A 25,034-nucleotide genomic window follows, 5' to 3' on the forward strand; every position below is an offset into this window, starting at 1 on the left:
AAGCCACACCTTGAATTGAACCAGAGACAGCTTGGCAACCAGTGCAAGTTGCTTAGGACCAGTGTTCCTTCTAACAGGGATTCCTAGATGTTGTTGACTACAGCTCCCAGAATCCCCAGCTGCAATAGCTTTTGCTTGGAGATTATGGGAGCTGTAGTCAGCAATATCTGGGGATCCCTGCTAGAGGGAACAATGCTTAGGAGAGGCGTTCTATGTGTACAGTGAGTGCTCCCAGTCAATAATCTGCACCACCTGCAGTTCCCAAATGCTTTTCAAGGGCAACCCCATGTAGAGTGCATTGTAGTAATCCAACTGGGGTGAGACCAAGGCATGATTAACCATGGCCAGGTCTGCCATCTCAAGGAAGGGCCATAGCTAATGCTCTGGCTGAAGCTGTACAAAGGCACAGTTGTCACCTGGCACTCTAGGAACTAATCCAGGGTCCAGGAGAAACTCCAAGCTGCACACCTGTTCCTTCAGAGGGTACATAACTGCACCCAGAACAGGTTGAATCCACTTCCCTGAACAGTTCTGCAAGTGACCACTACCATCTCTGTCTTGTTTGGATTAAGCCTTGTTGGTCCCCCTCCATAGTCATATGTGAACCCTCAATTATCACAGAAATATACACAGGGTCTTGTTACCATGCCATTCTGGACTACCAGTCGATGCTGAAAGAGCACAGCAGGACAAGGCAGTCTGAACAGAGAAACTACAGACCTCTCTGGATTGGCAGTTGACAAGTGACTGTTGAAAGAGGAAAGAATGGTGTGGAGTTTGGATTTACAACACTAAAAAATATCTGTTATGAGGTGACCATGATCTGTGAAAAAGAGATTGCAGGTAAGGACAAAGCGGAACAAAGGAAAATCAAATATAGTGCCACAGCAGTAAGAACAGACACACCAGAAACAGCATATTACATTAAAAGGGAAGTTGTAGCTAGAAATGGGATCCTCAGAAAGAGAAGGGAACAAAGATAACTGAGGGCCAATTGTGATATCAAGGCTTTGATGTTAAAAAGGGATCCCACAAAGCATGAAATATGGAAGCATTATGTGGGAATTTGTTGCCCATGAAATCTTTATTTGCATCCAAATTTTAATATTTCCAAAATATTCCTGTGAGCCACTACATGTGAAGATGCTATGTTAACATTGTATTTTTTTTCCTGAGTAAAAAACCACAATGAGCAGTAAGCAGTATTACATTTAAGAACAGTAAACAAGCCTAATACTTACTTGTGCAGTACTTGGAGTTTGGGTATTGCTGAGTGAATGTATAGAGTACTGTAAGAAAACAACAGCCTCTTTGCAGTTGGTAATGAACGGCTCAAGTTTCTGCAAGCATAAGTACAACAATCAGACAAAACACTAAAACTAAGTAATTTTTGCTGTACCTAAGTGTTGCTTGTCATAGGATGCATCCTCATGTATAGAACTTTAAGATTAGGTACTTTATCGGAGGAGGGGGGCAACAGTGATAATAAACCACAAATTTAATTAAGAGTACCCTTCATGTCTCTAGCTTAAAATGGTTTTAGCAGTGCTGTCCATCAATATTAGTGCTTGTGTTGCCTACTACTTACCTTGCATCAGCTCACACACAAACAGTCTGCTCATTTTGATTCAGCACATGCCTAGTGATCAGTCACTAGGATCTGCTAACTGGGCAAAGAGGCACCTTTTACCGTGGTGATTCTCTTTATTTAGCAGGGGGAGAGTAACTGGCCCGATCCACCCCCAGCACAGTACCTCCCGTGACTGTTGCTGGTGTCTATCTTGTGTTTTTTTAGAATGTGAGCCCTTTGGGGACAGAGATCAATCTTATTTATTTATTATTTCTCTGTGTAAACCGCCCTGAGCCATTTTTGGAAGGGCATTATAGAAATCTAATTATTATTATTATTATTATTATTATTATTAACAACAGTAGAGGAGGAGAAAAGAGGCCTTGAAGAATATATCAAGGACAGTGAAGAAGATGCACTTCAAATGGTCAATAACGCGAAACTATTCAACACCAATGAAACAAAGCAGGCCTACGAGAAAGAACAAGTCAAGAACCGAGCAGAAAAATGGAGAAATAAGCCACTGCATGGTCAATATTTGCACAATATAAGTGGAAAATCAGACATCACCAAGACCTGGCAATGGCTTAAGAATGGCAACTTGAAGAAAGAAACAGAGGGTTTAAAACTGGCTGCACAAGAACAGGCACTGAGAACAAATGCAATAAGAGCAAAGAAAATGAAGATGCAAAAATATTATGGGACTTCCAGCTACAAACAGACAAACATCTGCCACACAATACACCAGATATAACTGTAGTCGAGAAGAAAGAAAAACAAGTTAAAATAATCGACATAGCAATACCAGGGGATAGCAGAATAGAAGAAAAAGAAATAGAAAAAAATCACCAAATACAAAGATCTACAAATTGAAATTGAAAGGCTGTGGCAGAAAAAGACCAAAATAATCCCAGTGGTAATTGGCGCCCTGGGTGCAGTTCCAAAGGACCTTGAAGAGCACCTCAGCACCATAGGGGCCACAGAAATCACCATCAGCCAATTACAAAAAGCAGCTTTACTGGGAACAGCCCCATATTCTGCGAAGATATCTATAAAAACAGCAACAACATTGACAATAAAATTCTAGCATCCCAGGTCCTTGGGAAGGACTCGATGTCTGGATAAAACAAACCAGTCAATAACACCTGTCTGACTGTGTAAACAAGAAATAATAATGCCATTTCCTGATAGGAATGTGAATGAACCTGTTTGGAGGCCCTTTTAAGGGTCTCCGAACCAGTACAAATAACCGGCTGTTTGTCTGATTCGAAGGTAGGGGGCACACATTTAAGAGTGGGGGAGGGTGCCCTTACCCCTCCCGTCGTGTTTCCCCCGCCGGCGCACCATTTTCAAAGAGTCCATCAGGGTGGGAGTGTACCTCCCTGCCACCCCGTGTCCTCTTTGGCCAGAAGCAACAAGTAATACATTGGGCATGCAAGCCCAGTTAAAGAGATTATTTGTATTAGGAGTTAAAAATCTTAACTTACTCTTCGGAAACATATCCAGTCTTCATGACTGTAAGGGAACGTTCCATCAAATTCTGCTGTCAGTTGGGTGCAGTCAATGAATCTATGCAAAGCCTTCAGTGATGTGAGAACTTCACACTGTCAAACAAAGTTAGCAGCTGCATATAAATTTTAGACATCAAACTTTTAACATTAGCACTGTGTTAAATAATTAAAAATACAAGTCTTTCAAAATATGCATAGGGGCTGACATGAGGACTAAATTGCTCAATGGAAGTCCAATTGAAATGAATAGGTCACGTTAGGGATGACTAACTTGTCCTATTAATTTCAATGCCATCGAGAAATTTAGTCAGGATGTCAGCTGATATCTCTAACATACAAGGCTTGTGCACAATCAGATTGGTAAAATTGGACATGGACTGATTTTACCAAATTTGAAGGAGTTTGGAGAGAGTCTGAACCTGAACTTGTCCAGCCCAGTTCGGATTGAACATCTCTGACCCCTTTCCACTCAAATCAGAGCTTTCCAGAGCTCCAGAACTGTTTTAATTTTTTAGTGATCATGGCTGGTGGGGGAAATCTCATCTTCTGCCCTCTGCCTGCCTGCCATACATATCTTTTTTAAAAGTTTTTTTCAAGTTTCAGAAGAGGTTTTTCAAATTTCAGAAGAGGAAACTTCTCCAAAATGAGAAGTATGGTGAAAAGAAAGCTGAGGGGGGAAATCAGGAGAGTCACTTCACTCCAGAGTGCATGGAGTTTACTCAAAACCACAATACTAGAAGCCCAGTTAGATTGTATAGCCCAAAGGAGGAAAGGTACCACTAAGTCCAGGAGGATGCCAGCATGGCTAACGGGTACCGTCAAGGAAGCCATCAAAGGGAAGAAGACTTCCTTCCGAAATTGGAAGGCCTGTCCAAACGAAGAGAACAGAAAGGAACACAAACTCTGGCAAAAGAAATGCAAAGTGACAATAAGGGAGGCAAAAAGAGAGTTTGAGGAACATTTAGCCAGAAGTATCAAGGGGAATAACAAAAACTTCTTTAAGTACATCAGAAGCAGGAAACCAGCCAGGAAGGCAGTTGGACCATTAGACAATGAGGGAGTGAAAGGGATTATTAAGGAAGATATGGAGGTTGCAGAGAAGCTGAATGAGTTCTTTGCATCTGTCTTCACGGCAGAGGATACTGAGCTTATACCTGTTCCTGAACCAGGCTTTTTAGGGATGGAGTCTAGAGAGCTGAGTCTGATAGAAGTGACAAGGGATGATGTTCTAAACTGTCTGGAAAAACGGAAAGCTAACAAATCACCAGGGCCGGATGGCATCCATCCAAGAGTCCTCAAAGAACTCAAATGTGAAATTGCCGACCTCCTTGCTAAAATATTTAACTTATCCCTGAAATCGGGCTCTGTACCAGAGAACTGGAGAGTAGCAAATGTAACACCGATTTTCAAGAAGGGATCCAGGGGTGATCCGGGAAATTACAGGCCGGTTAGCCTAACGTCCGTTCCAGGCAAACTGATGGAAAGCATCCTCAAGGATAAAATTGTAAAGCACCTAGAAGAACAGGCCCTGCTGGGAGTGAGCCAGCATGGCTTCCGCAAAGGTAAATCTTGCCTCACCAACCTTTTGGACTTCTTTGAGAGTGTCAACGAGTGTGTGGATCAATGTGATCCAGTTGATATAGTCTACCTGGACTTGCAAAAAGCTTTTGACAAAGCTCCCCATCAAAGACTCCTGAGGAAACTTAGCGGTCATGGGATAAGAGGACAAGTACATGTGTGCAGGGGCGTAACAAGGCTGGAGTGGGCCCAGAGACAACATTTTAAAATGGGCCCCTCGCTGATACACACACACTCACTTCACATGTGACTTGCCTCTGGGGGGGGCCTCGAGGCTTGGGGGGCCCCAGGCAGCCGCCTCCCCTTGCCTAATAGCAGTTACTCCCCTGCATGTGTGGATTGCTAACTGGTTGAAAGACAGGAAACAGAGGGTAGGTATAAATGGAGAGTTTTCACAATGGAGGGAAGTAAGAAGTGGGGTCCCCCGGGGATCTGTACTGGGGCTTTTTAATTGATTCATAAATGATCTAGAAGTAGGGGTAAGCAGCAAGGTGGCCAGATTTGCAGATGATACCAAACTCTTCCGGGTAGTGAAATCCCAAACGGATTGTGAGCAGCTCCAAAAGGATCTCTCCAAACTGGGGGAGTGGGCGACAAAATGGTAAATGCGGTTCAATGTTAGCAAGTGTAAAGTGATGCACATTGGGACGAAAACCCCCAACTTCAAGTATATGCTGATGGGATCCGAGGTGACGGACCAGGAGTGGGATCTTGGGGTTGTGGTGGACAGCTCATTGAAAGTGTCGACTCAATGTGCGGCAGCTGTGAAAAAGGCAAATTCAATGCTAGGGATCATTAGGAAGGGGAATGGAAATAAAACGGCTAACATTATAATGCCCTTATACAAAACTATGGTGCGACCACACTTGGAGTACTGCGTACAATTCTGGTTACCACATTTTAAAAAGGACATTGTTGAACTGGAGAAGGTACAGAAGAGGGCAGCCAAGATTATCAGGGGCCTAGAGCACCTTTCTTATGAGGCAAGACTACAACACCTGGGGCTTTTTAGTTTAGAAAAAAGACGACTCCGAGGAGACATGATAGAGGTCTATAAAATCATGCATGGTGTGGAGAAAGTGGAGAGAGAGAAATTCTTTTCCCTCTCACACAACACTAGAACCAGGGGTCACTCCATGAAATTGATTGCCAGGAGGTCTAGGACCAACAAATGGAAGTACTTTTTCACACAACGCGTGATCCACTTGTGGAACTCTCTGCCACAGGATGTGGTGACAGCCAATAACCTGCATGGCTTTAAGAGGGGTTTGGATGATTTCATGGAGGAGAGGTCTATCAATGGCTACTAGTCAGAGGGCTGTGGGCCACCTCCAGTCTCAAAGGCAGGATGCCTCTGAGTACCAGTTGCAGGGGAGTAATGGCAGGTGAGAGGGCACACCCTCAACTCCTGTCTGTGGCTTCCAGCAGCATCTGGTGGGCCACTGTGTGAAACAGGATGCTGGACTAGATGGGCCTTGGGCCTGATCCAGCAGGGCTGTTCTTATGTTAAGTTTTTAAATCCATTTTCACTCACAAGAAATCAATTTCTGAGTTTCTCCTGTTTCCTCTTAGAGTCTCTGATGTTATCTCACTTCCTTTGTGATTCTCTGGAGTGAGATAACTTTTCTTTCAGGTTCACAGTGAGTATATCCGTGGTTAATTTGACAATATGCTTAAGGTTTGTCCAACTCCAACCTCGGTCCAACCCCAATCCTGGACTCAAAGTTAAGAAGGGTCCAAAGGACCCTGAACTGACATATTTGGGGTTGGATTAGATTGGGTCGGCTCTTATCCCGACTTATGTTTTAATTGTGTTTTTAATAGTTTTAACATTTTAATTTTTAATTGTCGTATCATCATCAATTTTATTATGGCCATTGGCCAGCAGAAATAGGAATAACAAATATATCCAATACAATGATCAATAAACAATGCTAAAACACAATAAAACAGAATACAATCACTCATAATAAATTACTTAAAAACAATAAACAGCTCTCGCAATTAAGAGCTTAACAGGGACCTAATTGTTGTAATGTTTTAATCTTTTTATCTGTTTTTATTATTTTGTTGTAAATTGGCCAGAGACTTGTGTTTTGGATGGCATATACATGTTCCAAACAAACAAACAAACAAACAAACAAAACAAACAAACAAATGTATGTGTCCATATACAGGCCTATAACATACATATTAACTTTTAACAGAATCTTGAAGAAAAAAAGAGGGCACACTGGTCCTGGAATGCACATTTCTTCCTGTGTACTATTTGTCTTTATGAAACCTCCAAGAACTTTGGGAATTTATTGTTGGAGATAGAGTTCCAGTGCATCGACCTTTTGAATCCTCAAATACTGCCTGTAGTGAGCCAGTCCTCTTCCTTTCCTCCTAGAGAGAAGATGAAAACTTCTCTCTCTCTCCCTATTCATTATGTAGCGGAGAGTTAGGTCTTTCCTATCTCAAATGTACTTCACCAACAAATCAATTTAGTTTACAGTCATCTCCACGCGTGTCACTTAAAATGTTTGCAACAACTACACTCTGCACTCTGTAACTGGAGTGGTAGCTTCCTTGGTGCTTTGCTAAGTAACCACAAACACCAACATTTGCATCATCTGAGCATCTGGCTAAAGCAGGAAAGCTCATTTGTGAAAAATGAAACATCATCAAGCAGGTATCTACCCACCCAAATAACGTGATACAGGATTTGTAGTGGGGGAACCTTAACTCAATACCTACTTTAAATTCTGATCCTCAAAGCATTAATATTAAGTGCTACTAAAATTCACTAAATGAAAAGCCTGGTGTACGAGAGAATATTAAAAGATACCCCTGCAAATAATCCATTCTCCCCAAGAAAGTGGAAAGGAAGAAAACCAAAAAGGATCACTTCCTTTTAAAACAAACTACTGTACTTGCCACAAGAAGCTTCACACACACACACACACACACACCCAATCCAATACATGCTTATTTGGAAGTAAGTCCCATCAAATTCAATGGAGTTGCAGCCTTAGCTTTATAGAGCAGAATGATGATGGTTATACACTGACTCCCTTTTTCTTCTTCCCTTGGTCCTAGGAGCCCAAAGCAGCAGCAGGTAAAGTCCGAAAAAGACAATGGTATGGCAGTGTGATTTTCTTCTACTAAAGAGACACTAGTCTTTAAGTAGGGAAAAGGGAGACTCAACAGCCGGAAGTATTCTATGGCTGTTTATATACACTGGCTGACATTCTCATGAATAAAGATGAAAAGCCAAAAAAGCATGCACACAGTGCTAGCAGCCCCAATTCTGATGCATGCAGGTGGGGAGGGGAGATTTTTGCTCCATTTAAAAGTGCTCCATGTGATCTGGAAGTACGTCTCGAGGGCCACTAAGCTGCTAGCTGCTAGTGTGTGCTCAGCTGACCACAGCTGCCTTTTTGGGATGCACATGTGCACTGTTAGTGGGGATATCCGCTTCTAAAGTACAACACAGGTTGCCATTTGGATCATTGCTACTGAATCTAGATGAGTGAAAGGCACATTATAAAAACAATTTAATGCATTTTCATTTTTACCTGAAATGCAACTTCTTTGTCAGGCCTAAAAGTAGATTCTTTATCAGTCAGAATCAGAACACTATGAATGGAATGAGGAACTGCACTCTAAGACAAAACAAGATAAATTTGATGAAACACTATTTATTTATTTATTGAACTTGATGTCCTGCCTTTTAACTGCAAAGACCTTACAAAAGACCATACAAAAATGACAATAAAACATCACAGTAAAAATACAGCAAGAAACACACCAAACAATGTTGCAGTAAAGCCACTGGTCATAAGAGTCAGAATAATAGCAGCAATTAAGACCTACACTTGTTATAAAAGATTCAGTTAATGGCATCTTCCAGTTAAATGGAAGAGAAGGGTCTTGATGGCCTTCTTAAATACTGCTAGTAAGCCAGGGAAGGCATTCTACAGTTGCTGGGACTCCACAGAGAAAGCCCTACTTCTAGTAATCACCAGCCAAATCTCTGCTGTTGGCGGGCCCGTAAGCAAGGCTTCTGAAGTCAATCTCAACACCTGGACAAGTTCAAATGGGCATAGGTATTCCTTCAAGTAACCCTTTCCCAGGCAGCTTAAAGATGAAATGGTTAACCCCACCATTTTGAATCGGTCTTGAAAGTGCACTGGTAACTAGAGTAGCTAGCACAGAACAGATGTCACACAAACATACTGCAATGTTCCTACAAGCTTCTGCACAGCTTCATTCTGAACCAACTAAAGCGTGGTGTAGTGGTTAGAGTGCTGGACTAGGGCCAAGGAGACCCGAGTTCAAATCCCCATTCAGCCATGACACTTGCTGGGTGACTCTTGGCCCGTCATTGCTCTCTTAGCCTAACCAACTTCACAGGGTTATTGTGAGGAGAAACTTAAGTATGTAGTACACCGCTCTGGGCTCCTTGGAGGAAGAGCGGAATATAAATGTAATCATCATCATCATCATCACCATCACCATCATCATCATCTTCAAAGCCAGCCCCACCCAAAGCATATTACTGTAATTCAACCTGGATGTGACTGAGGTTAAGGCTGCCCCCACCGCCGGTATGGCCACAGTTGGCATACTAGCTAAAGCTTGTAAATGGCACTCCAGACTTCTGATGCTATCCGGGTGTCCAGTAGGGATGGGCCCGGACCGGTCCGGACCTGGGTGGTTCGGATTGGGGGTGGGGGGTTGCTTTAAGAGCGGCAGGAGGGTTTACTTACCCCTCCCGCCGCTTTCCCGCTTGGCACCGTAAGTAGTAGAGTAATTGGGGCGGCAGGATCCCTCCCTGCCGCCCCTTCCCTGTTGCGGCTCTGCAAAGCTCTGCGCGTGCAAAGCATTACTGGGAGCTTTGCAGAGCCGCAACGGGGAAGGGGCGGCAGGGAGGGATCCTGCCACCCCAATTACTCTACTACTTACGGCACCAAGCGGGAAAGCGGCGGGAGGGGTAAGTAAACCCTCCCGCCGCTCTTAAAGTGACCCCCCACCCCAGTGCCGGACCGCAGTGTGGCGGTTCCATGCACACTCCTAGTGTCCAGACATAACACTGGGCCTAGGAATATCTTTGTGGACTTGGCCCTTCAGGGGAAGTGAATCAGTTGCACATCTTTGCCCAAGCAGGTTTCCCAAGCCAGAGCACCTCTGTCTTTTCTAGATACAATTTCATAATGTTTGCTCTAATCTAGAGCAGTACAACTTCCTGACCTTGGTTTAGGATTTCTACTGCCTTCCCAGCATTAGCTGACTTTGACAGGTAGCCAAGTGTCACCTGCAGACTAGTATGGTGATGGCATACAACCGGAAGACCTTCCCCAGCAGTTTCATGTTGAACTGCATGGGTTGCAGAAGTTGCACACTATCTTGAGGGGCTGAAAGATTGTACTAGGCAGGAGTTAGTGGTCATGGTACACATTGGCACTGACTGATACTGGGAAATATAGTCAGGTGTTCCTGGAAGCCAAATTTAGGTTGTTAGGTTGGATGTCAGGAGCTTCAAAATCTACTAGAATCTAGTAGGGTTCTACAAGGGAGAACCCGACTTGGGGTGGAGAGCTGGTCTTGTGGTAGCAAACATTAATTGTCCCTTTTGCTAAGCAGGGTCTGCCTTGGTTTGCATTTGAATGAGAAACTACATATGTGAGCACTATAAGAAATTCCCCTTGGGGCAGTGGTCCCTCTATTTTTTTCATCTCTATGCAGAATGAGTTTTGTTCTGGGCAGCAGTATCAAGGCAGTGTGTGAGCACATGCATTCAAAGTGAGGCCTTCCTGATTCAACCTGAGCGGGATCTAAAATGAACTGAGTGGACATCCAAAAACTTGTGAGTGCATGAACGTACACACGCCTTAGAGAGAACAGTGCTCAGGGGATGGGCCCACTCTGGGAAGAGCACCTGCAAGTTTGTATGCAGAAGGTTTCAAGTTCCCTCCCTGGCATCTCCAAAATAGGGCTGAGAGAGATTCCTGCCTGCAACCTTGGAGAAGCCGCTGCCAGTCTGTGAAGGCAATGCTGAGCTAGATGGATGGATCAACCGTCTGTTTTGGTAAAACGAAACTTCCTATGTTCCTATGTCACCAGGGGCCATCCAATGAATCTGACTGGTAGAAGATTTAGAACAGACAAAAGGAAGTATTTCTTCACACACCACATAATTAATCAATGAAATTAGCTGCCAAAAATGTGGTGATGACCTTCAGCTTAGATGTCTTTAAAAGGGGACTAAACACAGAGATGTAAGTTTTGGGCGGTATAGAAATATCAATGGTTATGACTTTTAGTCATGATGGTCTTATACTACCTCCAGGTTCAGAGGAAAAGCCATAGCGGAAGTATGCCTCCATCTCCTGTTTGTAGGCTTGTCAGAGTCACCTGGCTGGTCACTATGGGAAACAGGATGTTAAGACTAGACAGGCCTTTGGTTTGATCCAGGAGGTCTCTTCTTAGGTTATGTTCTTCTTACGTTAAATTATTTGTACTTAGTACCAGGTTAATTGGCAGCAGGATCTAAATTTCATTAAGCTTCCCAGTATTCCTGTGAAGAAATTAGTCATTATCATCAAAAAGGGGCTGCTGAGAACACCTTAGTTTCATGGGAAGAAATATTGCTCATTTTTTCTGGACAGATGCACTAAGTGCCTAATTATTACATTTTAGTTTGTGATATTAAAAACCTCCTGGTAACTACCTGCACTTACCTGTAATGCTGCCAAGGCTTTGAAAAGGGTATGTACATTCTGACTTTTGCGAGCATCCACCAAAATAAGCAGTCCCAAAGAACAGACATCCTTTCTAAAACAAAAAAGCAGGAGTTCTTTAAATTGTATTTACTAAATGTTTATACAGTAGCAAAATGAAAATGAAAGATACGGCAATGGATAAAGCAATGGCTGATAAATCACCCCTTCCACTAAAATAAGCTAGAACTTCCAAGGATGAGAACAAGCAAGCATACAGCGCTGTTCTTGGTGGGCAGGGGGAATTGGGGCCATTGTCCCGAGCCCCATGTTATCTCTGGCCCCACACAAGTGGAGGTGCTGAGATTCCAGCCTGGAATCTCTCTGTCCACACTGCTGCTGGCTCTGGAGCATGGCTCCTGCCACAGGAGCTGGGCTTCTGACCCAACAGGGCCTCTGCAGTGTTCTCTGCTCAGCTACACATACTGCAGGTCTGGTTAGACTGCTCTCCTCTCTGGTTTGCCCAGCTGGAGTCACCACAGCATGCAACCATGTAATAATATGCACCATAACAGATGAGATGGGGTGCAACTGAGGTGGTGGGAGCTGCATTCCAAGGGCTGGCAGCTGTGAAGACAGACAGAGAGACTTCAGGCAAGAATCTCCCTGCCGTTGCTGTGTGGGGGCCCCACACTGCCCAATCGTGTGGGGCCCCTGACCCTACCAGGGACAGTCTTGCAAGTACATATCAAGAAAACAGTTGCTGTGGATTTTTTCTTCAGCAGGGTAGACCTGGGTTTTCTCTTCTGCTATCTTTTAAGTAGAAGATAGATCAGAAATCCCAACATAAATTCAGTCCTTACCCTTCCCACCCCCACCAATTCTTCAGACAGGTTGTCAGAGTTTTTTTTTTAAATGTTGCTTGTATATTTATTCATTTGTTGCATTAATTTTTTAAAAGAACAATAAATAATTAAAAGATTACTCTGGGATTAGGAGGAGGGAGATGAAATAGTGACATCATAGTGTCTAGCCAATCAATAGTGTGCACAGGCTTCTGCTGCAAGATTCTGCCTTCAGAATCTGTTCCCCATGCTTGATTCTGAAGAGAAATATGTAGTCTGATCAGAAAGTGGTGAGTGCCCTTCAACTGCTGTTTTTAGTTATGCTTGTATGTCTCCTGCCATTCCTTCTTTGAATAGGTAAGATGCCATAAGAAGATGGGAAAAGAGGTTATAGGTCAGGATAGCAAATAATGATTGGAATTCTATTTTTACTGGTCCTGCAGCAAGAACTATACATATCAACTTAAAAGCTAATTATAACATGCTTTACTGTTGGTATATTACCCCTCAAATGTTAAATAAAATGTTTCTAAAGAAAAACAATAATAAACACCCATTTTGAAACATCTACATTGGCTGCCAATTTGTTTCTGGGTCTAATTCAAGGTGCTGTTTTTGACCTTTAAAGCCCTTAAGGGTTTTAGCCTTGGATAGCTGAGGGACCGCCTGTTCCCAAGGGTTGCTGTCCACTTCACAAGGTCATTGGAGGGGGCTCTGCTCTACATGCGGGCAATGAGGGAGGCTCAGCTGCTGTGCATGCGGGACAGGGCCTTCTCAGTTATGGTCCCCAGACTTTGCAATGCTCTCCCAGTGGGCATCGAGTCACTCCTCAGTCTCCATTACTTTTTAGAAACCAAGTTAAATCTTGGCTTTTTACTCAGGCTTTTATATGAGTGCTGTTTTTGCTGCTGCTTCTTTGTATTTTATGGTTATATCATGCATAAATATATGTGCATATTTTTTAAACTTTTAATTAGATTTGTATTTTTATATTCCAATTTATTTTTGTTGTGTAACTTTTATAGTTTTATATTGTTTTAAATGTTTTGTAAACTGCCTTGAGATATTTTTTAATGAAGGGTGGTATACAATTAAACAATAAATCAATAAATAAATGTTGGAGATGTGGTTCAGAAATGGTAGATATCTTACATATTTATTCATTCATGTATTAAGTTTGCAATAAATTTATAAATTGTTACATATATGGTGGACATGTCCAACAATACATAAATTTTGTGAAGAGATAAAAAAACATATAAAAAGAATGACTGGATTTGAACTTCAGATAGATCCCAAAGTAATGCTATTAGAATTACTTGTTTCAGTACCCAAGCATTACAGAGCAATGAATGAATGAATGAATACTTTATTACGGTCCATGACCAGAAAACACACACATATAATCAATCCAATGTATCCAGCTAGTGTAAAGAAGAAGGGGATAGATAGATAGATAGATAGATAGATAGATAGATAGATAGATAGATAGATAGATAGACAGATAGATCACAAGAACCGTAATTCACAGATCTCATCTTACAAGCAGCTGCACAGAATTTGGCCACTTTAAAATTAATCTCAGAATTTGCTCCAAAAAGTAAATAGGCAGAATAAAATAACTGAATGCCCAAGGAAAGGCAATAAAGGAGTTATAAAGGAATTTCTTATTAACTGATAAAATATACAGTTTAGGAGGTACCAGCTGGTCTCTGATCGTAATAAAGCTTGACTTGACTTGACTTGAGTTTAGGAGGACATGTTCAATTGACTCAACTGCACCAGAATTAGAAGGACAAACTCTTGCATCATCTGGAATATTCCAAAACTTCCCAGACAAGATTGCAGAAGGTGGGCATTCCAGCGAGCTAAGGAAAAAGCCCTGCAATGGCTGGGGACTGTCAATTCATAGAGATAATTTGCTGGTTTAAGCTGTCTGTTAATTCTTTCCAAGATAAGTTGTTATTATTTTTTGGCAGGGGGTGGAGGAGGACCGAGGATATCATTGGATATCTAATTTGTCAACTAGAGCAAGATTAGTCGTTGCTAAAAACTGGGCGGGAGGGAGTTGTCCATCTACTTGCAAAGAATGGGTTAATGCAGTGTGGACTATAGCACAATGGACTAAACTTACAGAGGTAGCCAAGCAACCTTTTACTGAATACTGGAAAACAAACATAACAGACTGCAATATGTATAACTTTTTCTTTACCAAGATATCCTGTTGTGCTCTTCTTTCTTTTATGCTTATTTTAAGTTCGTTTTTACACTGAAATACTTTTTTAAAAAAGCATTTTTGAAAGGAAAGGTCATGTTGCTGCTTCTTCATACCTGGGAATATTGTAGAAGTATACTAGAAGTTGAGTGAGCTCATTGACTCGGGAATGTTCACTTAACCAGGCACTGTTTTTTATGCAGACCTGAACCACGGCTCTTCCACCACGATCCCGGTTTCCTAACGAGAAATTATACATGAATGAATGAATGAATGAATTATAATAATGTCCCTAATCTGCCTGCTTACCATCTTGCCGCCGCATCCTCCTCCTCCTCTTTCCAAACTACCTTGCAAGCATTGATGAAAGAGGTATGTTTTGAAAGCTGAAAGGGAATGGAATGGCTAGAGGGAGGGGCAACAGCTCAACCGTAGAGCATCTGCTTTGCATGCAGAAGGTCCCAGATTCAATCCCTGCTATCTCCAGGTAGGGTTGTAAAAAACCTCTACCTGAAACCTTGGGAAGCCCTTACCAGTACTGATCACTACGATACTGATCTAGATAAACCACCATTGAACACTGGACTGGGGGAGGGGATGAATATTTTTGGGCTGCCAATGTCCAGGAGCCAATCAAGGGTACTCTCTTGCCTCCCTTGGGAACATCTAGTCCCCCACACAGCACCCAGCCAGTAGGGATGTGCACTCCCTGGGCCAGCACAGGGGATGCCTTTCAATGAGCAGATAAAGCGCTCCTTATCTGTTCACGCCCTCCCCCCCCACCCTTTTCCCCTGCAGGTGCTCGATTTTGAAAGAGACATTCTGGGCCGCAGTCTTCCTTCCTGCAGCCCCAAATGGCATCGGCACACACAAACACACTGCCCATCGAGCTGGCTCAAATGCCAATATTAGAACAGATTCAGTGCTCCAGAAAGGGAGCACCAAACCTGTTCATGCATGGACATCTCTACCAGTGCAGTGAGCAAACAAACCACTTGCTGGTTGGGAGGGTGACAAGAGATGCTTCCATGTTTGGATGATGGCCACGCCTCTTGTGTCAGTATCAGAAGCACATCAATGCAGGGGACATGACCAGCATAGGTGCATGGGCGCACCACCCATTGCCTTCTCAGAGTCAGCAAGTGGTTCCTCCTCCCTCACTTGGGTGAGGATGCCTCCTTTCTCTCCCTCACATTGGAATGAGGGAGAGAAAAGAAGCATCAAGCCAGCAAAGGAACCACTCACCACCTGCAAGAGGGTAATGGGCTTGATGCTGGTCACATTCCCTGCATTGACATGCTTCTGCCACTGGCGCAAGAGGAGTGGCAAGCATCTGAACATGGAAGTGCCATCTGCCATTCTCTCCCAGAGCTAGGCGGGGAGGGGGGAAGGTGATGGGCAGTAGGGTGGGCACTGCCAGTCTCCCTGCATACATGGCTCCAGTAATATAAGGCTGTGTTGGAGGAACCTATGTTCTTAAGAAAAAGCTCCCTCCTTCAAATGAACCTTCTCCCTTCAAATGAATAGCACCACTTTTCCCAGCTTAAGGGAGACATTAGCAGTGGAACATAGGAAACATAGGAAACTGCCATATACTGAGTCAGACCATTGGTCTATCTATCTCAGTATTGTCTTCACAGACTGGCAGCGGCTTCTCCAAGGTTGCAGGCAGGAATCTCTCTCAGCCCTATCTTGTAGAAGCCAGGGAGGGAACTTGAAACCTTCTGCTCTTCCCAGAGCAGCTTCATCCCCTGAGGGGAATAATTTGCAGTGCTCACACATCAAGTCTCCCATTCATATGCAACCAGGGCAGACCCTACCTAGCTATGGGGACAAGTCATGCTTGCTACCATCAGACCAGCTCTCCTCTCCTCAGTGCCTGTGACATCAGCTGTCATCACACCTATCCCCACCCTGGACCTAAAAAGGAGAAAGAAGTCTTGCGTATGAGTGCAGATTGTTGTAATGGCTGCTGCAGTCATGAAGGTACTGCTTCCTCCTCCTTCTCTTCCTTCTCCATGTGCCTCTAGTAACCATAGCGAGCCTCTCACCAACATGGAGGTTTTCCAGACTGGAAAGTTTATGTGGGAGGAGGTGTGATATATGCAAACTGGAGTCACTCTGGATTGCCCACACAGACTGCCTCTTTCCTCCCTCCCTTCCTGTTGCAGAGGAGAAACAGCAGGAGAGAGGGTATGCTCGCAGCTCCTGCCTGTGGGCTTCCCAGAGGCATCTGGTGGGCCACTGTGTGCAACAGGATGCTGGGCTAGATGGGCCTTGGGCCTGATCCAGCAGGGATGTTTTTATGTTCTTATGCTAAGAGGCTTTCATATTGGAAAATAGTGGGTTTCATCTCTCTGCCTTCCTCTTCCCCTACCCATGATATTCTCTCTTAAATCCCCACTCCTCTCATTGCCTAGACATCATTCCTTCATTTCCACTCCCAATAAGACATGTGTGCGCGCGATACCAATGGATCACCCAGATATATTGCTTTGATGCTGATTATATATTTTTAATTTAGAGTTCTTTTGAGAACTTGCACACTTGCACTGGGTGCCCCAGCTTCAGCTCTGAGATTTCCCCTGGCTTGCATGCCTTGTAAATATCAAACATTTAAATATAAATATCCCTTTATATTCAAAAACACAATTTTACAGAATATTTGCACTAATACACCTTTGCACAAGCCTGGAAACTCACTTCAGCTGCTCAGATAGCTGCAACGTCTCTTCTTTTGGGGGGCGGGGGATGACCGAGCTTTAGCTCTGGGATTTTAACCTGAGCACCCGGGCCTCCCACCCACTTTATTATTTTTTTAGAATTATTTTTATGGGATTTTTGCACCAATACATCTTTGCACAAGCCAGCAAACCCACTTCAGTTGCTGAACATTCCACCTTCTGCAGCCAGGCATGCCCCTTGCGTCTGTGCTTGGACACTCTTGAATCCCCTGAAGGCAGAAGAGGCAAGTATAAAATAGCCATGGAGTGAAGGTTAGAAATGGTGGGCACAGAACTACTGCTGCACTACCCTCCTAATGCAGGAACGAAAAGAGCACATAGAGCAGCGCAGCATCCCACCCAGTTAGCAGTTACCTCGCTAACTGAGCAAAAAGGCATCTTTTAAAGTGGTGGTTCTCTTTATTTAGCAGGGAGAGAGCAACTGGCTCTATCCATCCCCAGCACAGCATTCCTCCAGCGGCTATTGCTGGTGTCTATCTTATGTTTCTTTTTTAGATTGTGAACTCTTTGGGGACAGGGAACCGTTTGATTTAAAATTTATTTAGATCTGTGTGAACTGCTTTGGGAACCTTTGTTGAAAAGTGGTATATAAATATTCGTAGCCCTTTTCCAGTGTCTTAAATCATACCCAAAGTTAAAACCACCAAAGCAGCCTCCACCTGCACCCCAAGAAAACAAACCAGAGATGTGATGGCTATAGAAGGTAGAATGTTCAGCAACTGAAATAGGTTTGCAGGCTTGTGCAAAGGTGGACTGGTGACATATCGTTAATACTGTGATGCTGAGTTAGGAGAATGGGAAGCTTCGATATGGACATGCCTTAAGAGATCCATAAATAATATGCATACAGTTCTTTAAACATGCCATAATCTACATACCACATAAAGAAATTATTCCAGACTGTATTAACTCTTGATTAACTTGAAGCAGCTGGTTTGGTAACAAATGATCAGGGTCCCCAGTGTTTGCAGATAGCAGGTCATTTCCATGGTGAGGCAGCAGAGGTGATGAGTTTACATTAGATTTGCAATCCTGGGAACTGGTTCTGGAGTCTCTAGATAAGTCTGGAGAGCATACAAGTCAAATGAAAGAAGACAGCTTCGATCTCTTTCTCTTTCTGGTTACTAGGATTATTTTTGTTTGTTTATTTATAAAGTATTTATACCCCACTTCTCCAGTACACTACTGCTCGGAGTGGCTCACAACATAATAAAAAGAAACAATGTAAAATAAGACTAATAAATTTAGCCAAATTTAAGTTAAATAAGTTAAAAGACCAAGCAAAAACTACATTTACAATTTTTTTTAAAAAAAGTTTCAAATTAAAAGTTATTTTAAAAGCTAAAAAGTGAGAACGATATAAACTAAAGAACCTACCAGATATAAACAGAGATGAAACATTTAAAAGCTTCTTTTAAAAGAAGTGTTTTCAGTTTAAAAAAAAAATGAGGAAGAGAGCATGGTAAAGCTCTTCAGGAAGGGTGTTCCAAAGCTGAGGGGCCACAACCGAAAAGGCTCTATCTCTAGTCCCCACCAACCAGATCTCTGTTAGTGGCAGGGCCATGAGCGGAGCCTGAGATGCTGAGTGGAGGGCCATGGAAGGTACGTATGGGTGGATGCGGTCTGACAGGTACTCCAGCCCCAAGCCATGTCGAGCTTTAAAGGTCAAGACCAGCACCTTGAATCTAGCCAGGAAGCGGAGCAGTAACCAATGAAGCTGCCAGAGAATGGGTGTGACACCCGTGAAGTGATTTGTGTCCACAAGCATCCTTGCAGCAGCATTCTGGACCCTACTTTAGGATAATTTATTTATGTATTAAATTTATAGACCATCCTAAACTTCCATCTCTGGGCAGTTCACAGCAACATAAAGCAAATCAAAACAAAAATGAAAACCTTAAAACAATTTAAAACACAATTTGTTTATGTTCTGGGGAAGCATTACACAGACAACAACTATTAGAAGATGGATTAAGTGAAAAACAATTTTCACGTGAGTTTCCAACATGAGGAAATGTATTTTAAGTATTCTTTAGTAGCTCTTCTTTCTTCTAACTGCCAGGATTCTGAGAGGAGAGGGAATGATTATTAAATCAGTTTAAACCTCTTGTGCAAATAATATCCCTAGAGACCTGTCCATAGACCAGCTGATCTAAAGTACTTATAGTCAAGTCGATTAAGGTGAACTACGCAGTCATCTTTCACTGCTGAAAAGTGATTTTTCCATCACCTTGTGGTAGGATTCAAATGGAAATGCACTGTTAGGAAGGATCTAAAATATGTTCAAAACCAATTTATTCATTTTGGCTTTTGATCAGAACATGTATTCAAAGCTTTTGACCAGCCAGTTTCATTTGAATCTGATTGAAATAAATTTTAGAATGCGAGAAAAGTAGTTTTCTAAAACAGTTCTGCCTACCGAGTTCAATGGGGCATATTGTTCATCATATACATTTTTAATTGCAAGTAAGTTCCACTGAGTTTGGTGTAAGTGTACCTAGAATTGCAACCTAAATTTTCTTAAATCCAAGTCCTTTCCTCAATTTAGCTGGTTTCTTAACACATCAAGAAAAGAGTGAACAAATGGAAGGCTCAAAATGCTATTTTTAATTGCTATTATTGCTGCTTTTTAATTGCTAGTTGCTTTTTAAAAAAAACTTAAAAATCTGCTGCAATAAGACTGGAAACTATACCTAATCAACATAAATGGCAAGCATAAGACTATAGATTACAAAATGATTTTAGATAAAACAGTATCTTATATGCCAAATGTCTTATTGAACATAATTTAATTAATTATGAAATAATGTTCTTGGCATGGAGAAAATTGGTTCCTAGTGTTGTAAAATAAAAGCAATCAAAGGCTTTTGGAGTTAGTTGTCCCCAACCCAAACTGCAGCACCTAATCCCCTAAAAAGAGAACAAAACGCATCAACTTGCCAGAGCCAGGAACTGAGGATTAGGGGACTTTGCATTAAAACCACTGCAAAAACTAAGCAGCTAAATGAGGCTCTGGCATTCTTGTCTCAACCACAAAGCAAAAATCTTATTTCAAAAACATATAGCAGGCATCATTCCCTTACATCAAAGGCATGGATCATGCTGAAAGTAAGACCTGGGAATCTGGTCTTTTGCAAACATGCATCTGGTTAAAAATAGTCTTAAGGGCGCTTCACATATTATCAACTTCTGACATGGACGTTTCTTATTACTTTCTCATTTCCTAGACAGAAGTGGGAAATGGCACAATTTCCACATCTGTATTATAACACACGATAATCCTGTGTGTGTTTAAATTGCCTCTTCCCACTGTGGACAGGCAATGATTTCACATGTGGGTAGGATCACCACATACAACCTACATATGGAAATCATGCAAACACAGAACTAGCTTTTGTGTAGGAATGTGGTATGTGAACAAATATCTTTAAATAGATAGCAAATATATTTTCTTTCAGTTTCTTTTCAATACACTCCAGTCTAATAATGAAACAAAGAGGTCATTCACACCATCAAAAACTGTGTTCTACCTGTGTTTGAGAGCTGTCCCAATTCTCAGTTGTGTGGAAGCAAGGTAAGAGGCAAACCTGGGTAGATCACAGTTTTTGACTGTGTGAATGACCTCAAAGTTTCACTTCCATTGTATATTTTACAAATACATTGTTGAGAAAATTCCTTTGTAATTTGGGGGGTTCTTTAGACTGATTGTGCTCCCACCAACAAGTAGACACCTCAACAGATTGTATTCTTCACTAGGAAAGATCATGCAACTAAACCTATAGAATGTAACTAGAGTGTGGGTTGACTGGTTAAGTAGTGACAGAGAAGAGAAAAGGGAAGGGGACAGAGAATCTATGGGTGGTTTCACATATTACTTTAAGTGGCAGGTTTGCTGCTGAAGCCAGAGCCCAGGAAACACATGAAAGCCAAATTACCTTGCATAAAGGTAATGCCCACAGAGGCTGTGCCGTGCGAACCTACCAATGTCAGCATAACAATGTCAGCATATTCTGCCCAACTTTCTGTCCGGACCCAACATCTGTAACCCACTTCAATTCTTGGTTACAGATGTCAAGTCCAGAATTACAGATTGGGTGGAACATGCCAGCATTGGCACGTTTGCATGACACAGCCAACATTGGCTGTTGGGCTTGCATGGGTTCCCAAAGCTCCAGTGGCGAACCTGACATTAAAAGTGATGCATGAAGCTGCCCTATAATGTTTCAGGGGACAGGGGATGAAGAGAAATCTTTCTAGTTTATTAATAAACAGGGGAAATGTTTATATTTTCATTTTGACAGCTTATGACAATCAAACACAGAAAGCAACAGGGCAAGTAGCATAGCATTGGGCAGGTCTGAGAATTTGTCAGTAAGAGGGGGTCTTGCTTCATTGGAAAATAATGACAAAAGGTCCAAATAGAAGAGCATTACACTTTCTAAATTAGGATACAGAAAACAGAGGGATGGATTTAACAGGGGAATTCCCATTAGCAAAGTACCTACCTATGCAAGTGAAATTAACCTCTAGGTATCTGCATGAAATGCTTCATGGACGTCCCAGGGGGCGGTGAGCTGTACCTTTAAAAGGAGGCAGGCAGGTCCTGCCTGCTTCTCCCATGAGCTTGCTGCAGCCACAGCCTCCCCGTCACAGTGCTGTCCTGCTTCAAAGTTAACTTCAAAGCAGTAGCCATGCTGCTGTCCTCTTTAAAACACTGTGCCGATGGGATGCTGCTCCCAGTAGCCCTCATGTGGTGGCGGCAGCAGCATGCAAATGGCATCAACGCATGCAACAATGCCATTTGTATGGCCAGCATGGTGTTGCTGATCACGCAAATGGCGTTGGCGCATGCGTCAATGCCATTTGTGTGCCGCCACCATATGAAGTGGGGCACAGTGATTTAAAGAGGACACGCTTTTAAAGGTAACTGTGAAGCACGGCAGTGCCACAATGGGTGTGTGTGGGGGGGGTGGCAGCTTATAGGAGGAGCAGGTAGGACCTGCCTGCCTCCTGTTAAAGGTGCCCCTTGCCCGTGCCAAAACATTTCAGCTGCAGGGGCCTCAATCATTTTGGCACCTCTCCAAAAAGGGAAGGGCTGCTTCCCTCAATGCAGCAAGTGTACTTTGAAGTGGCTTCGCTCCATGTTTATCCCGAAGCCTGAAACCAAGTGCGAATAACTCCCAGAGGGCTGATTTGAAGAGCTCCTCTTGGAAAATGGGGGAGGAGAACCTCAAGGGTCCCATGTGGGGTAAGGCTTTTTCCTACCCCCCCATTTCCCCAAGGGCAGCCCCTAGAAAGACAATGGAGAAACTCTCCCTTGCTTTGCCAGGTGGCTATGCTTTTTAGTCTCAAATTAGCTCAAACACTAAACCAAGTTATTTCCAAAGCAATTGCTGAGTTCCTTTGTAGCTGTTTTTTTGTTCCCTCGGTCCATTTATTCTGCTGCTGTTCTGCTTAAGGGACATGGACCCATTTACTTTGTTCAAAACAAAGTAAGCCTCCTTGAGATCTCAGGATACAGCAGGATAGCAATCAAAGAGAAAGGAAAGACACATACCTCACTGGTATGTTTCCCGGACTATGGGAACACCTATATTGGGCAGCAGCAATATAGGAAGATGCTGAAAGGCATCATCTCATACTGTGCAGGAGAAGGAAATGGTAAACAACTCCTGTATTCTACCAAAAGAAAACCACAGGGCTCTGTGGCTGCTAGGAGTCAAAATTGACTTGACGGCATACTTTATGCTTCTAAAGCAGAGTAAAGTAACTGGAGGCAAAGAGTTTTGAATTAAAATAGGCTTCTTAAAAAACATACAATGAGTTATTGATTTTACATCTATTTTACCTTCATCCTCTTTGCTTTTTGATGGGAATTCATGAATATGTGAATCCAGCTTTACAAAACTTTTGGGATTTATACTGAACACGCCATCTGAGGATATCCTGGGTTTACAGTCTTTACTTTGTGAATTCTTATATGCATTTTCTAAAGATCGGAATCTTCTTGAACCTGACCGGAAACCTGCTATTGGAGAAGTCTCATGAGACAAAAGCAGTTTTTCTGAAGCCTGGAAACTATCCTCAAACTCTCTTGTTTCTACCAGTTTTGAAGGTTTCTCAGACCAAGAGCTTTCTTGCTGAATATTGTTCACACAGATTTTGTTCTTGGTGGTCCTGGAATCATCACCTGGCTCTCCTGAGTCTATTCCATGCTCTAAAGGTTCTTCTTCTGCAATGGATTCCTCAGAACTGGAACCCAGGATCATTGGATTTTGCAAAGCTTCTATGTAGGACTTTCTAAATAATCGTTTTGTTTCGAAATACACAGAATCCCGCCCTCTCTGATGTGGACTGCTCACTGTACCAAAAGATATGCTTTTGGTGCCATTCTTTTTTACCACATCTCCTTCCATACATTCAGATGTCAACTCAGATGTCTGTTCAGGTTCCTTGAAGGCTTCTTCTGCAACTGAATCCATATATGCGTATCCCCCAGGAAGTGTTTTCTCATTTAAGTCTTCAACTGCTCCAGCCTCAACTGAAGCTTCTGAGCTTTGCATCTGATCATTGCATCCAGGGACATGACATAACCCAGAATCCTCATTGCCCTGGTTCCCATGATTGCCTGAAAGTGCTGACTCTATCACAGTAGAGCCAGTATCATTAGAAGTGGAACTCTCACGTGAGCTGCTGCTTTCCATGGTCTGTGTCGTGCCCTTAGAATTAGGGTTGCTCGGTATTAATTTTCCAAGCAGAGAATTATTAGGATATTTTTGCAGGATTGTTTCAGCTGTAGGAACAAAGATGGGATTCACAATATTCTTCCAAGGGGTCCTATATATGGCTGGGCCCGTGGTCAGCAAGCAGCTCTGCAAGGGACAGCCATTACGTTCACCATTCACATTTTCCAAAAACTCTGTTGTGAAAATATGCCCATACATAGTTTCAGGTATAATAAGTTCTTCCATTCCTTGCCCATGTCTGGAGAGGCATTTTAATACTAGGTTAGCTGACTGCTTTCCCAGCGGCACAATCTGAAAGTAAAAATCTCCTGGTTTTAAACGGACTTTGTGAAGAGATGCTAGCTGTACTATGACTTTCTCATGGATGCACAATGGCCATCCTTCATGGTAAAAAATTAGACCAGTATAATTTCCCTGTAATAAAAGAGAGGAAATTAAATATTTAAAAAGAAATATTTACCTTGTGTTATTTACCTTTATCACTTACTATGGCAGATTTCACCCATACTGACCTTCTACTACAACAGAAAATGGTAGTAAATCAATACAGTATTTGATTCTTAGTGAAACCAGCAGGTGGGGGATTATAAAACAAAGATGCTATATATTCTAGAATGAACAAATTTCAGAATAAGTAGTGCCTCTTTATGCAATATACTCTTGGATAATGTAAATAAACCTTACTCTTAAGTCATACCTTTTACACAAACCAGCATTAAATATAACAATGTAAGTGTTCCTCTTCTCTCTTTATAATTTCCCCCCCTTATTTATGATATTTATATCCTGCCTCTTCAGCACACTGCTGCTTGGGGCAGTTTACAATAAAAGAATAAAAACATAAAATCCACAATAAAATAATAAAAGGCAATAAACACAATGAATCATCATAAAATGCAATAAAAGACAGAAGCAGATAATATGAGTCCTACACAAGATAAAACAATCAAGATGAAAACTAACTAACACTGGAGACCCAATTACAAGCAGTTTCTAAAAGCTTCTTTAAAAAGGAGGGGCTTAAAGTTCTTTTAAAAACTAGACAAGGGAGTCTGGCTACACCCTTCTGAGAAGATATTCCAAAGACTGGGAGCCACTGCTGAAAAAACCCAAATCCCTAG

General features: G+C 42.4%; 1 protein-coding gene across 14 annotated transcripts in view; it reads right to left on the reverse strand.

Moving 5' to 3' along the window:
• PLEKHG4B (pleckstrin homology and RhoGEF domain containing G4B) overlaps window positions 1-25,034 on the reverse strand; it is a 239,592-nt gene that overhangs the window by 62,277 nt on the left and 152,281 nt on the right. For 13 of the 14 annotated variants that reach the window (XM_053261042.1, XM_053261039.1, XM_053261044.1 and 10 more), the window contains 7 exons: window positions 23,016-24,327; window positions 18,046-18,231; window positions 14,540-14,663; window positions 11,385-11,478; window positions 8,220-8,306; window positions 3,058-3,174; window positions 1,242-1,340 (listed from right to left, as the gene is read on the reverse strand). In XM_053261042.1, the coding sequence (XP_053117017.1) occupies window positions 1,242-1,340; window positions 3,058-3,174; window positions 8,220-8,306; window positions 11,385-11,478; window positions 14,540-14,663; window positions 18,046-18,231; window positions 23,016-24,327 (2,019 nt within the window). The remainder of the gene's footprint in view (window positions 1-1,241; window positions 1,341-3,057; window positions 3,175-8,219; window positions 8,307-11,384; window positions 11,479-14,539; window positions 14,664-18,045; window positions 18,232-23,015; window positions 24,328-25,034) is intronic. The other variant, XM_053261041.1, reaches the window with a different exon arrangement.

The sequence above is a fragment of the Hemicordylus capensis genome, chromosome 6 (genome assembly GCF_027244095.1).
Source record: "Hemicordylus capensis ecotype Gifberg chromosome 6, rHemCap1.1.pri, whole genome shotgun sequence".
In the NCBI taxonomy this organism is placed as follows: Eukaryota; Metazoa; Chordata; class Lepidosauria; order Squamata; family Cordylidae; genus Hemicordylus; species Hemicordylus capensis.